This window comes from Cydia amplana, chromosome 4 (assembly GCF_948474715.1).
Source record: "Cydia amplana chromosome 4, ilCydAmpl1.1, whole genome shotgun sequence".
NCBI classification, from domain to species: Eukaryota; Metazoa; Arthropoda; class Insecta; order Lepidoptera; family Tortricidae; genus Cydia; species Cydia amplana.
This window is the reverse complement of record NC_086072.1, coordinates 10,411,958-10,427,211: the sequence shown is the minus strand read 5'-3', so window position 1 is coordinate 10,427,211 and position 15,254 is coordinate 10,411,958. Positions and strand designations below refer to the sequence as shown.

Genomic DNA, 15,254 nt, shown 5'->3' with positions numbered 1-15,254 from the left:
TAAAACAACTTTGGAAAAAAGGAATGAATGACATTTGTCACGTTTAAATCAAAGTGTATGCAGGATGATGCAGGTAAATCAAAGGTAAATCCTAAAGTTAAATTTTTTACATGCATAATTTTATTGTGCATAATTCAACGAATTTGGTTACCAGGTTGTTTTAATGAATACTTTACATTATTAATAAATATAGTCTCTCAAACGAAATTTGTATTTTCTATGGGTGAACAGTTTCTAGGCTACTCTTTTCAAAATTACCACCTTTTTCTATTGACGGAAATGGTTTGACACTCAAGTAAAGAGTCAATAGATAAAATGAACTCTGTTTCTATTCGATTAAAGTTTAATTTCACTTGCAAAAAGGAAGGAGGAAACACGCCGAGAGAGAGCATGAACTCTGTCCCTTTCTAAATAAATGTTGCCATTCAGGAAAACTTCGTTCGTCTATGATCGCATCCGGTACGACAGTCTGTGTCATACTAAACTGTCGATTGGAAACGAAATCGTGTATACTAAACTTAATCATGCTAAAAATACTAGTCTACGTTCAGGCGTTCAATCGCTTTGTTAAAAAAAAAGATCAACTGTGATCTACTGTCATGTCACTGTCATTAGTATCATTTGTCAAAGAAGCGATCGGGTCGGTCTTTGAGGTCGGCGTCGGAGTTTTGTTTTTATACCATTTTGATCGTTTACAATTACTTACATTTTTGTTATATTTACACTAAAGACACCTGTTTCTAAAAATGACTGAAATCGATCTGCAGGGTGATGATTGGGATTTACCGTGTTCAGATGACGAACTTTCAAAACATGGCACTAACATTGGAAAAAATTGGGTGGTGGAAGCAAACGAATTAGAAGAACTGTACAATACTATTGATAAAGGCGGAACTTTGTCGCTGGAGTGGAAATGTTCAGGTCGTCGAGCGCCTTCACCAATACCTGTGACAAAAGAAAGCAAGCCTGAAGTGCTTGTCTCGCCTATAAGAGAAGAAAAGTCCGATTTCGATTTTATGGATGAAGTAAGTTCACTGCGATTGCGAGTGCGACGGGAGGGCGAAGACACGCTCCGCGGTTCTGCCAAGAAGAAAACGACGTCGTTTGATGGCATTCTATCAAACCTGATTCGTCACAAGCGCATTGAGCAAATGGAAATGCAAGAAAACACACCCACTTCATCATCCCCAAGCACCTCTTGACCCTGTGAAAGTGTGAAGCCTGACACTAAAATTTAAACAGTCTGGTATAATGTTTTTTCTTTTTTAAATCCATGTTATTTCTATGTGCTCAGCATGAAGGTGGGGAGTTATGGGCATAAAATCTGACTTTTTTACTAGGGCAGGTGTTTCCAAACTGCATTGTTGTACAAATCCCTATGCTAGCTGGTTTTAGGAGTGCTGGAAACTGGTAAGCCCATTTTGCCAAGGTTTTAGAGAGAACTTTTTTGCAGGATAATTTCCAAGGGAATCCCAAAAAAATAGAACATAAATATATATACACTACAAAAATAGATTCATAAACCTGGGATGAAGCTATGCATAATTAAAATATTTATGTTTAAAGCAATGGGTTAGATTATGAAAGATTTAACCTACTCCTCCTCAGATCACATGATCAATACCATTCAGTTTAACCTTTTCAACGCCAAGAGCCACTAAAGTGGTTGAGTGCTGTCGTGTCCATGACGCCAACAGCCACTAAAAAGGCTATGACGGACGCTGTCAAAGCAATTTTCCTGCTGACAGATAAGGTTTATTTTCGCTCTTCATATTGCAACCATTTGGCGTATAAGCCACATTTTAGCATGGGACGAAAAGCGTTGAAAAGGTTAAGCTAAAGCTGTTACCTTTTGAGCAAGTTCAGTTTAAAAACTATAAGAATAAACCTAAACAAGTCAACACACATACATAATATGTGTAATTAAGTTAGAGCTCATAGTTCTGTAATAACGAAACTAAATAAATAAATAATCTTAAAACACTTTTTAAATTTGTAAAAAAGTCCCCAGTTTTCCATACAATTTATTGAGTTTGATTTGAGTTTTGTGATGTATCATACAAATGTATTTATATGAAATTGTGCCACAAAACTATCAAAATTATATCTCTGAGTAGAAATAAGTGAATTGTTTTCAGTTATTAGAATAAAAGTTAGGTAACTATGATTAATGGTATACTTTTTACTATAAATTCCCAAGAATGTTCTGTAATATTTGATTAAACTATGGCTTGTCGCTTAAGGCTATCTTACTTCAGAGGAAACAACATATAGGTCGTTTGGCAAACCAATTTTTGTCAGTAGAAAATGTGAAATCCAAAATCTTTTTAGGAGATGGACCCTTCATATAGTTGGTCAAACCAATTAGTAAGAACCAGGAAAACTATTCTATACTTCAATCAATCTTTGGGTGTTATGGCTCCATCGATATTCTATACTTGGTCAACCAGATCTTGACAGTAGAACAAGGCGGCAAATTTGAAAAATGTAGGCGCGAAGGGTTATAGTCCCATAGAAAATTTGAATTTCGCGCCTTTTTTTACTGACAAGATTTGGTTGACCAGCTATAACTACTACTAACTACTCATCCTTTTCATTTGGGTGCTAGTACTAGTGTAAGACAACTATATCTTTAAATTTTCCCGCTTTTTTTTACTGACCAAATTGGCTTGCCAATGTCTCGTAGCCTGTTTAAACTCTCGCGCGAGCCACGAGACGAGAGTGTAAGCGGTGGGCTCGCGGCTCGTCTCGTGGCTCGCAAGCTCGTCGAGCTAATATAATTTAAACACTAACGGCACGGCATAAGGTTTATAACCGAGTGACAAGCCGAACGCGAGTGTAAACGGTGGACTCGCGTCTCGTGGCGCGGCTTGCGGCTCGTCTCGTGGCTCGCGCGAGAGCTTAAACCGGCTATCGGAGCAGAGTGACCAAAAAGGATAGATTCAATAACCCTTGAAAGAACCCTAACACTCGGTTTAGACTCGCGCGAGTCACGAGACGAGCCGCGAGCCGCGCCACGAGACGCGAGTCCACCGTTTACACTCGCGTTCGGCTTGTCATTCGGTTATAAACCTTATGCCGTGCCGTTAGTGTTTAAATTATATTAGCTCGACGAGCTTGCGAGCCACGAGACGATATATATATACAAGGGGAACAAATAGCGTGAAAGAAGTCAATAAGTAAAATAACCTATGATATTTAATTTTGCTTGGTAAGGACGAGACCTCAGAGGGCCTACCACAAACCACGTCGACATGTTGCCTGCCTGTCACACTTACGTACGAATTAACAAGTGCGACAGAGAGGCAACACGTCGAACGTGGTTCGCGGTAGACCTGTTCCGTTCTAAATGTTGCCATTCAGGAAAAATAAAGCGAAATGTCATTCTTGTCGATGACATGAAATGAAGTTCGGTTCGCCAAGGGTTCGCCGATAGCCGAGTAGCTAACGAACAAGTTAACTTAGAGTAAAGTTGTTAAAAACTAAATAGATTATATTACGTAGACCGAACTAAAAATAAATATTGTGTCGTATAGATATTCAGTGTAAAATGTCTCGTCCTATTTTGAAATATTGGATTATTTTGGTATTGTTTACTTGGTGCAATGGTAAATCACTATTATCAATTGAGAAAATTTATTTAAAAGGTGTGCAAGCGTATACAGGCGAGAGATGGAGTGAGTGCATATCGAAGTTTGAAGAGTCTTTACATTTGTATAAACTTTACAATTCTATCTTTATAAACTGTGGAGTAAAATGCAAAACTCAAGCTAGACACTCACAAATTGAACCAAACTTTAATGAATTACAAGTTTTCGAATCATATTTAAATGAAAGATATTGTTTAATGAACTGTAGAGATAAAGAACTTGAAGCAGTTCGCATAAACAGTAATGTAAAGGATACAATATTACAAGATTTTCAATCACGAAAGCCTTATGGGTACTTACATGTATGCTACTTCCAAATGAATGCACTGCAGAAAGCGGCATCAGCCGCCTATACATATTTCCAAGCTCATAAGACGGATGATGTGATGAAAAACAATGTCAAGTTTTACATTGGACTGCCTGAAGTGAGCCTGAATGAAGTGGTTGACTTGGAAAGTGAAGATTTTGAGGTCTTGCACAAAGTTGGGTTGGAGTCTTATGAGCAGAAAAAATGGGGGGAAACAATTATGGCCATGGAAGAAGTCATAGCAGATTATTTGGCCTGGGAAATGGGTTGCCGTGTGGCTTGTGAGCACCTACCGGAGCAAGAATGGTCTCAAGAATTTGTCATCTCTGTGTCAAACAACATGCTATCCCTGTTACAATGCAGACAGCAATGTCAAAACAAACTCTCAACACTGGATTTTAAAACTGGTATTGAATTCCTAGCCGATACCTTGAATTATTTGCAGATATGTTATTATCATTCTGATAAATTTGAAGAAGCTGCAGTGGCTGTAGCTAGTTACTTAACCTTAATGCCTAAGGATGAAGATATGCTTCATAACAGGGCACTTTATGGTTCCTTTATTGATAAAAATGCATTCAATCCGAGGCCTGATATTGAGTATTATTTAAAAAATGATTTTTATGAAAAGGAGATTTTGTCCCACTTTCATCAAACAAATACTATTGATACCAATGCACATTCTGAAGAGTTGTAGTTTTAGATTAACTTGAACATACATTGTATAGCATAAAGAATATTGAAATGACTCAACGAGGGTTAAAAAAAATTGTAACGTCAGTTTAATTAATTATCAGACCCAGTGTCATATTAGGTCATCATACTTATATATGTAGTTTAAATATAGGTAAGTAACTGTTGTTCCAACTTATCTTATACTGATAATAATGTAGGTACTATTATTATGATCTACATACTGTTGGTCAAATTATGAGATAACAGTTTTAATTCAATTTACATACCTAGTCATATGTCATGTCAATGTGCCTTTAACATACTGTAATATTAAGATTATAGACTAACATAGGTAATATGTGCCTATTTTGTAGCATTTAATTTTACAATACATTTTAGACCCATTTTTATACTTGCTTTGTACAAATGATAAATTAATATTAGTAATAATAATTACAGTGCCATTTTTATAATATATGCCAAAGAAATTTAATAAGAATTGTTTTCTTTATTTGAGTTATTGGGCATACATTCCACAACTCTTCTCTTTCCGCACAGACTCTTACATACAATAATTTTGGTTGCTACTGTGATCTAATTGGGAAGTATAGTTTGTCAAAGGACAGTCTCATTTCAAACATAGACACAGGGAATTATACTATCTTTGTCTTACACTAGTACTAGCACCCAAAAGAAACGGATGAGTATAGTTTTCCTGATTCTTAAATTGACCATTAACCGAGTACCGGATGGTTACAGTTTAAGGTTCAATTTGTAATGGTTAATGGTCAATTGCATTAACGTTTCAGCCAACACTGTCGGGAGCAGTAATAAGGATGTAATGTAATTCACTATCATAGGGCCTGGGATGCTTAGTAAAAGGCCCATAACCTCTAATTGCTATCTGTCTCTCTTAATAACTAAAATACTCATGTGGTTAGAAAGAGAGGCGAATAGACATTGGAGGACTTAGAAGCCTATACCAAACCAGACTATAATCTGTGACTTACTTAAGTCTTAATGCTGAATGTAAAAAAATAGTTGTATTACGAGGCTTTATAATGTGGCCCTTGAGATTAGAATTCTTGGAGTTTACCGCAAACATGTTCATAATTTCATAGAAGCAAACAGAAGTTTGACGTTTAAAATAACAGTTGCACTGCGTGCGCTATCAAAATCGTTGCAGACTTATGTTGGTCTAACTCTACTTACTTCATTTTAAAAGTAATTACTGTTGTGTAATCCGCATTGGGCTAGCGTGGGGACTATAGCCCAAGCCCTCTCGCGCATGAGAGGAGGCCTGTGCCCAGCAGTGGGACGTATATAGGCTCACATTATTTATTTATTTTACTGTTTGTCAAAGGACTGTCTCATTTCAAACATAGACAGAGAGAATCATACTATCTTTGTCTTACACTAGTACTAGCACCCAAAAGAAAAGGATGAGTATAGTTTTATTTATTCTTATTATAACTCTGACAATTTGGTTTGACCAACTATAATTCATAGTTGTGTTTCTTAGTAAATTGGTAACACTTTTGTAATATTTCAGAATGGCAATACTATTGTGAAATTTGGAGTTTTATGCTAGATGGCGTAATTTTTCATCCAATCACAGAGCAATGTACTCAACTACTCATTCACACGACTGTCAAACTTGATCGCGGAAGGCCTGTGAATATCGATGTAATACAACTAAAATATCAACATCTTCAACTTGTACCATGGGATATTATTAGGCGAGTTATTAGGTAAGTGCTATTTAGCTGTACTGCCTGTACTGCTATTAATAGCAATACATTATTTTCCAATTGTAGAGCAATTCCAAAGTAGCACGAGTACAACATTTTTAGTTTATCATGGTGTTGCCATCCCTGCTAAATTAAATATACTTATTTATAAGGAAATTTCTTTAGGTAAGTATAACAAACCAAATTCATTATTTTATTTTGATATTACTGTTGCATGAATTGATGAAAAGAGAATATTATTGTTCATAGATAATATATATATATATATCTGTGTCTGTGTTTAGGTGGTGTTTAGGTTTGCCTGAATTAAAAAATATATGGACTAATTTGACATAAAATTCTGAAATGAAATTTTGTTATGATTTTAAAATTTCATGAATAAGTACCTACCTATACCTACCTACCTACCTATAGGCCAACTATAAGTAATAGATTTTTTTTCTATCTACCTACACACAATTTTATGCTCAATAAATATATTTTTACTGTTGCAGCGTTTGACATCATGGCTTCTGATACAATAAATGACAGACTGAGCATAAAGAATCTTCTATTTACAAAGGCTCTACCAAACTATGTCATTCCTGTACCTACAGCAGGGTATACAACATATCCATGCATTGACTGCGGTGACAGGTAAAACCCTTTCCGCTATGATTTTTTGAAGTTCCATGAAATTGAATAGGTTATGAATGAAGCTTTTGCTTGAAGTTCGATGAAATTAAATAGGTTATGAATGAAGCTTAATAACTAAGTGTTAGTTTAGAAATGGAATCATTCTTAAAAACGTACAGGTTTGTAGGTGACAGTACAAAGTGTACTCAGTAATGTAACCTCTCAACCTTGGTAGACTGATATTGAAGTTGTAAACCTAACTAAGTAATTATTGTAGATCCTCCAAAGTGTCCACTTTAGCCACCTCTGATATTTTCTGCCTTTGTTCAACTTGGCATGTAAGCACCTGCTGTAATTAGGAATTTGTAATGGAATTTAATTCACTTGCATTCTATTATGAACAGTTTTTAAATTCACAAAGTAGGTACATTATAATTATTTAAAATATTTCATATTTTCAAAAATATTTCATAAAAAAGTTGAATATCAACTTTTTTTGCACCATCTTTATGTTTCTATTTTGTGTTAACAGTTCTCTACCTATATACTATAGCAGCGGTCGGCAACCCGCGGCCGTGAACCTGTCACTTGCGGCCCGCGAGCCTCTCTGGCTATTTTGTATGTAATATTGACAAACGACAATGTCTAATAAAGTCATAAATATTAACAAAGTGCGGCCCGCGTCGACTTCGTAAACTACTATGTGGCCCTTGGCTGCTAAAAGGTTGCCGACCGCTGCACTATAGGAAAGATTTTAGCTAAATTGGCATTAAGTCTGACATATAAAATATTAAATGTGCATGACGTTTTATTGGTACCTAACTTAAGTTTTCGATATTGGCCACTAGATGGCAGACCGTTCCTGTGCGCAAGACGCAAATGTGAATTGTAGGGGGCAGCACCTTATTAGTACCTACGAAGTTTCAATATCAATGTTTTTTTATTTGAGTCACAAGATGGCAGATACCCTCCACGACACGGCCCCTCCCCTATATCTAGTTATTCTTTCAGACGAGTAGAAATTTTTAAAGAGACTTTTATTGTTACCTTCAAGCACAGAATAAATAATAGTACAGTAAGTACAGAAGACTCACTCTCTAACAAAACGCGTCTGTTACGATCAGCACAGATATGGCCGCTAGGTGGCGACAGCGCCACGCGCGGCTTATGGCTTTCCCCAAAATTGGGGCCGGAACGGATGTACTTTTAGCGTCACTTGCACCATTCCACTAACCCTGGGTTAACCGGTTAAACCTGGAGTTACCATGGTAACCAGTACAATTTGACACTGGGTTAATGGTTTAACCGCTTAACCCCGGATTCGTGGGATGGTGCAAATGGCCCTTAGCTACCTGTAGCAAAGCGACGAAATCGCGGAGTGAGAGTGAGACACGCCTGCTTCAAGTCACTTCAAAAATATTATTTTTAAATGAACTTTTCAACAAAACTGGCTCAAAGTCAGTAGTTTGAATGCTCTAATAGCGTCTATAATTCGTTTTTTTAGCATTAGAAAGAACTTGAAAGAAGGTAAGCGATCTTGACATGTCTTTTAATTGAAAAACGCTTTTTTTAAATCAGTAACTACCTATTACTTATGAAAGCAGAAGAATATAAATGATCGCGTATTAGATTCATAATTGTTACAAATTTGCCGTAACTTATTTTTAAAATGTGTTTTTCAATTAAAAGACACATCAAATTGTTTACCTTATTTCTAATGCTAAAAAAAACGAACTATAGTGTGTTCTAATAACATAAGGCACAACACAAACATAGAACGTTGAAGTTCCCACGTCAAAGCTAAGTAGGTAGGTACTTACAAAAAAGGAAAGCCCGAAAATTCATATTGTGTATACGGTTGCAAAATCAAATGTTATCTTTTTTCAGATTTCTCTTCAAATCAAGCTTTGAATACCATATCAATCGGCAATCTGTTGTGATTACCTATATGTGCAGATACTGCAATCAACAGAAAACATTTAACAACAGATGCAAACTCCTCTCTCACATCCGGTCACACGCCTTTAAAACTGCTACAATCAACGTCAGCGATTTGAAAGTAGATCCATTGCCATCAAGCTACTTTGATAATCTAGCAGCTAAACATGGCATACGCTTAGAAACTAACAATCAGAAAGGAACAATGCTTCAACAAATTAAAGCCAAAACGCCGAGTAAATTCTTGTGCCTGGAATGTAATCTGGAAATAACAGTGAAAACACATGTAAATAAAGACAGAGCAAAGCATTTTATGCAGTATACTAATAAAGTTCACGCCTGTCCAGTGTGTCTCTTTGCTCTACCAACAACTTGTGGGCTCAAAGCGCACTTGCGTCTCCATTCGGGGAACGGGCCCTTCATCTGTCCAGAATGTGGGGTCCCCTTAACAAAGAAGATGATACAATATCCATACACTCATGACTGCGAAGGATTTCGGATGATGCGAGCCACTGCTAGATACAAATGCCCTCTCCCACAATGTTACTTATTTCATCCAAATGAATACAAATCACACATGAGGAATAACCACATGAAGAGGGTGTTTAAATGCCCTTTGTGTGTTGTAGCGTGTTTCAATGAAGCCACTATAGCTAAACATTTGAAGAGCCATGCCACTGAAGCGAAAGCTTTAATCTTCTTTCAATGTGAGATGTGCCCTGGAAGATTAGTACTAAACAATCAAATGGATAATCATTTGAGGGGTCATATCACTAATTCTGCTTTTGTGTATCCCTGCTGGGCTTGCGGTCAAGTGTTTAGGGAAGTCCGCAGTTTATTGCAGCATTATTCTAACAACCACGGTCAAACTGGAAAGTTTACACCCCAGTCAGCCACATCACCTGTTTCTGCTCCAAAATCGGATAAACCTGGCTTGGTTTATCGTGTAGTAAAAAGGTGTGACAAGTGTACAAGAAGCTTCACCTACAAATGCAAATATGAACAAATATCTATTCTGCCGAACGAGTGCCCTTTCAAATGTTCAGCATCGGCCTCTAGTAAGCAAGTCATCACGGAACCAGAATTCACGATACCAGCAGAAACGACCATCAAATGTTATTTGTGTAAAAAAGATATACCTGAAAACTGGGATGATATTAAGACTCATTTTGCGGTTGATCATAAAGAGCATCGCTGTTTGGATGCGACACTAGTCATACCAAAAATGAACGTTAAGAATTTCAAAAGAAAGCAAAGAAGGGAAGCCAGAAAACGGTTCCGAGAAACTTTGAAAAAAATAAGGAACAGCAAAAATAAAAAAAACGCTGGTCAGCCTTCCAGTGTTCAAGCTTCATTCTCTAGTAGTAATCCATTAGCTTGTAAAAAATGTGGTCACGAAGCCCAAGACAAACCACAACTGGAAGAGCACTTGAAAAGTCATAGAGATTTCAACATGGCGTACCAATGCATGGAATGCGGACAATGCTTCGTGGTTAAACCCTCTTTTACCACCCATTTGTTAGTAGAGCATGGTATATCCGACGTTAATCAATATATACTTTCAAAACAATGCTACAATGCTGACGCCCTGTTAAAGAATAATTTCACCACGGATATAGTTATAGTCGAGGAAGCACTGCGCGAAAACCAATGCCGAATTTGTCGGGATCAGTTCGACAATCCAGAAGACTTAGAAAAACATTTCAGAGTTCACGGTATGGCCTTTTTGATGAAGAATTCATCTGCAAAGAATAATAGTCCTTAAAAATATAGCCGCTAGCCGACTATGTATTTTAGATATAGTTACCTAGATATAAGTATTGTTTATTGGTTACTTTTAAGTATGTACTTTGAGACTGAAGTTTTAGTTTTAATCTCACTAATAAAATGTGTAAACAACAATTACATAATAGTTAGTCATTTATAGATATTACTTATTTATCTTTAAAAATTAGGTTTGAAATTTTCAAATATGTAGGTACTTTTTAAAACAAACCGGTTCATTAACCCCCGACGCAAAAAGAGAGGTGTTATAATGTTATAAGTTTGAACTATTTATTTAATAGTTATTGCTCTTTCTATTTTAACGCTCATTAACATCACTTAACAAATATCTGAATTGAGATTGAGTTTATTGGGGTAGGTACCTACTAATATTAAAATAAATGGGTAAGTACCTATACTAATTTCGCGTAAGACATTAATACCTTGGCTAATCGTCCCCTCAAATTAAAGCTTTGTACCTAGCTAGCAAAAGTAATGTCTGTATATACATTCCTTTTCTAGCTTTTGATGAAGATAAACAGTCTATATCATTTAGTTGTCTCTGGTAGAGATATATCCACGTCCTATGGATTTCGCGACTTTGAAAACCGTCACACTGGAACTGCCGCGTCTTTCTGCAGCAGTCACTTGAAAGTGGTTGAATTTGTATTCACTTGTTAGCAGGTCATTAGCAGGGTCCACACAGAGCGAGCATACGCGCGAGGCAATTTCCTCGCACGAATGCTCGCTGTCTGGACCCGGCTATTGAGCTGCTTTTAAGAGCATTACGCTGCAGTAAGAGGGTAAAAATGAGTGTGTCGTCATTCCAAGTCAATACCTTAAAATCTGCGCTATAAATAATAATTTATATGGGACATCCACATAAGTAAAAAGTGTGTTGAACCCGCCTAAACCCTCCGCATACCAGGTGGTAAATATTATTGTGAAGCAATGTATAATTTGCATTAGCATCTATTTTTGTATGACTAAAACAAGTATTTTAGAATATAAAATAAAAGTTTATTCTTCAATTTTTGATCCAAACCACAATAATAATAGTCTGTTCGGAAAGAGAAGAGTTGTGGAATGTATTGGGCCCCATACATTCCACGACTCTTCTCTTTCCGCACAAACTAGTACTAGGTAGGTACAGAAGATTTACAGCCATATTCGAACTTTAAGATACGTCAAATACTAGAGATTGAAACGATATGGATTAGATATGTCAGTGTCAAACAAAACGCGTATATTACGATAGATATGACCGCTAGGTGGCGCAAGCGCGAGCAGGCGTCCGTTCCATCGGCAGCGGTGCGCGGCAACTACTATGGCTACTGGCTAATAGACACCAAAATTGGTGTGGGCCGCATGTACTTGTAGCGACGTGACGTGATCGCGGAGTGAGCCACGTCTGTCCAAACTAGATCCCGGTTGCACAAAATAAATAATAGTACTACCGGGGTCTGTAATACCCTACCTTGTATATGGAGGGTTAAAAGCCGACAACGCTAGCTGTAGCGAATTGCCGAAAATGTGAACATTTGCGAAACTAAATAGGTATATTAATTAGACAATTACCTATCAGGTATGTCAAGTAACAGTAACAAGGTAACAGTCAAATAACTTAGTCTTAAAACTAAGGGTAACATTCTATTTCTGACCGCAGCTGCACTACTGGTACTGAATGCGTCGCTGTTACTGTCAATTTCCATAGTGAACAGTAGTGCAGCTGCGGTTGGAATTACCGCCCTACGCCATAGTCATGCCTACAAATATAATTGAAATTAAAATATGAATAGACATTTTCTAATAGTTTTAATTTTGAATTTTAAAGTAGACACTGGACAAAATTATTTCTAGATAGGTAGTCAGCAAACTTATTAATTACGTATGGAACTTTGTGCGAAATATATAAATTGGCTGACTGCATTATGCTAATACAGGGGTCACCAATTGGCGAATTGCGGTCCGCATCCGGGCCGCCGACCTATTTAATTGTTTTGCTTATTTAATAAAGTCCAGGAGAAACGGACCGCGATAGTTATTTTATTTTAAGAACCGCACCCCTGAAGAAACTTATTGGTGACCTCTGTGCTAATGGATTCTGAACATAAACTTTCACAATCAATACATCACACAATCAATACATTTTAATAACTAAGGTATCACAGAAGTTAGTATGCCCTTTTACAAGTTAATTTACTTTATACTTATTTATTTATGGGTAAACAAATATGTAGGTCAATCAGTAGTAGGTATAGGTCCAATCCAATCATATTTTATAAATTAAATGTTTACAAAATAGTCAAAATAAGTAGGTTTGTACAATAGACATTGAAAAATGCAATTTATACTTAAGACTTTCCAACAAATTCTGCCTTTGGTTAATATACTTTTCTAATATTTAAAAAATATGAATAATTCCCTAAGTTCTTTATTCACAAACTTATAAGAGTTATAAGATACACAGGATATCATTTATTCATCACAGGATTTACTTCAGCAAACTTATTGGGTGCACATCCCCCCATCGGATTCGTGCAGCATAATCCAGTAAATTTATTTTACAGTACATATGGGGCTACTTTTCCGCACTAGTGCGTAAAATAGCACTTTTCGTGCGTATGTCGAAACTTTAAAGTGCCATATGTACTGTAAAACGTTGTTCGATACACGTGCGAATGGGTAATTCGCAACTCGTGTCGATTTAATTTATCGCCACTCGTTTCGAATTTCCTCTTTTTCGCACTTGTATCGAAAATAATGATTACAGTACATATGGTGCTACTTTCCCGCACTAGTGCGTAAATAAGCACTTTCCGTGCGTATGTCGAAAGTTTATAGTGCCATATGTACTGTAAAACGTCGTACGATACACGTGCGAATAGGTAATTTATAGCCACTCGTTTCGAATTTCCTCTTTTCCGCACTTGTATCGTAAATAACTATTCTGGTTATATTAAGAGCTCCTCACAATACAATGTTATTTCATTACAAAACATATTTGAGTACATTTTTTTTTAAAGCAAGAAATTAAAGAATCAATTCTAGCTTGTCAACTTCAAGATTTAGACAGACTTGCTCACATTTTCTAAGGACCAGCCTTTGATATAGGTACAGATTAGGAGCCCCCTTTTTCATATAAGTCTCACAGCAAATTTATGAAAAACAAATAAACACTGTTGCTTCAAAAAGGTTCGTTTTTATATTTAAGCAACTTACTAAACTGTTTAGGTGATAACAGTGGTAACTTTTGCTACTCTGGCTAACTAATGGTGTTATTCATAAACGCTTGCTAACTTAATCAGTTGATGATCGTCGTTTGTCCCTATCTGTTGTTATACCACAGAGAGGGACAAACGACAATCAGCACTATCATCAGTTGATTAACTTAGCAGACTTTTATGAATAAGGGGGTAAATAAATATACAGACAGTTGAGACAGTAAATAGCTGCAGAATCATCTGACCGAGTAGCATTAACACACTAACTGTGGTACAGGGTCCATTAGATAAGGTTGTGTGTGAAATCCAAAGTTAATTAATTATTATGGATTACAAATAGGGATTGCTCCCGGTACTGAGTTTGTATGGCGAGAACCGGGAATTTCCCGATTCCGGTACTGTATTTGTATAGAAAACCAGTACCGGGAGAAATCCCTAATTACAAACATCACATTACCTAAATCAACATTGTCAGTTTTTTGCTTCAACTGATTCAAAATAAACTGCACAAATTTTAAATGTCAATAAAGTCGTAGACTCATGTTTAACAAGTTTGCTGCAGCAATTAGCTAAACATGTTAATTACACATACATATACAGGGTTACATGTGTCGCTTAACTTCAAACTCTGTTAAATCCTTGTGTCAGATTATGTGATTTTCGTATTAAGAAAAGGTAATAGGGTAGATATTTGCTGGCAGGGTCGAGACCAAAATCCAAACCAAAAACGCATTTGTAAACATTGCATTGCATTTGTAAATTGGGATTTCACACACAACATTATCTAATACAGCTAAACTGTCAAGTGGTATTTATGGAGGCATAGTATGGGGGGCAAGGCAGGCAGGCTCTGGATATCACATAAAAAGAGTGGTGAACTCTGCGTTTGTTAAAACAAAATATTTGGGTGGTAGCAGAAGGCACCACTGATAGTTACAATAAAATATTATCACCTCTTTGAATTTTCTAATATTTACTTAGTTGAGCGTTAAGAATAATTTATAAGAAAATAGGATGGTATGAAGTTTTACCTCTTAATGAGGTACGACATGAAGGACATTGGGCCTTAGATTGGAGGGCGGTTTTGAGACATTCTGCACAAAATATATGTCCACACTTCGTGGAAGCAAGAGCCTGATTGTAGAACTCTTCAAAGCAAATGGGGCAGGTACCGAAGGATTGTCTTGGTCTTTTATTTGAAATTTCATCTGGAATGGCTACTTTTCTGGATTTTTTCTTGGATTTAGTAGATTTTTTGTTCTGAAAGGCAAGTAAAAATGATGAGGATACACTTCAGCTCAGCACTTTATAGGCTTACCCCATGCTTACC

General features: G+C 36.6%; 3 protein-coding genes across 3 annotated transcripts; all 3 read left to right on the top strand.

Moving 5' to 3' along the window:
• Positions 1-710: 710 nt before the first annotated feature.
• LOC134663238 (PAXIP1-associated glutamate-rich protein 1-like) lies at positions 711-1,278 on the top strand. The gene has a single exon (XM_063519634.1). It carries the CDS (start codon positions 747-749, stop codon positions 1,200-1,202), a length of 456 nt encoding a protein of 151 aa, XP_063375704.1. The 5' UTR covers positions 711-746; the 3' UTR covers positions 1,203-1,278.
• Positions 1,279-3,498: 2,220 nt separating this feature from the next.
• On the top strand, positions 3,499-4,698 carry LOC134663237 (cartilage-associated protein-like). Its single transcript, XM_063519633.1, has one exon. It carries the CDS (start codon positions 3,551-3,553, stop codon positions 4,652-4,654), a length of 1,104 nt encoding a protein of 367 aa, XP_063375703.1. The 5' UTR covers positions 3,499-3,550; the 3' UTR covers positions 4,655-4,698.
• A 1,461-nt stretch (positions 4,699-6,159) lies between these two features.
• LOC134663256 (zinc finger protein 687b-like) lies at positions 6,160-10,748 on the top strand. Its single transcript, XM_063519667.1, has 3 exons — positions 6,160-6,371; positions 6,878-7,019; positions 8,886-10,748. The coding sequence occupies exons 2-3, from the start codon at positions 6,889-6,891 to the stop codon at positions 10,699-10,701; spliced, it is 1,947 nt and encodes a 648-aa protein (XP_063375737.1). The 5' UTR covers positions 6,160-6,371; positions 6,878-6,888; the 3' UTR covers positions 10,702-10,748.
• Positions 10,749-15,254: the final 4,506 nt, after the last annotated feature.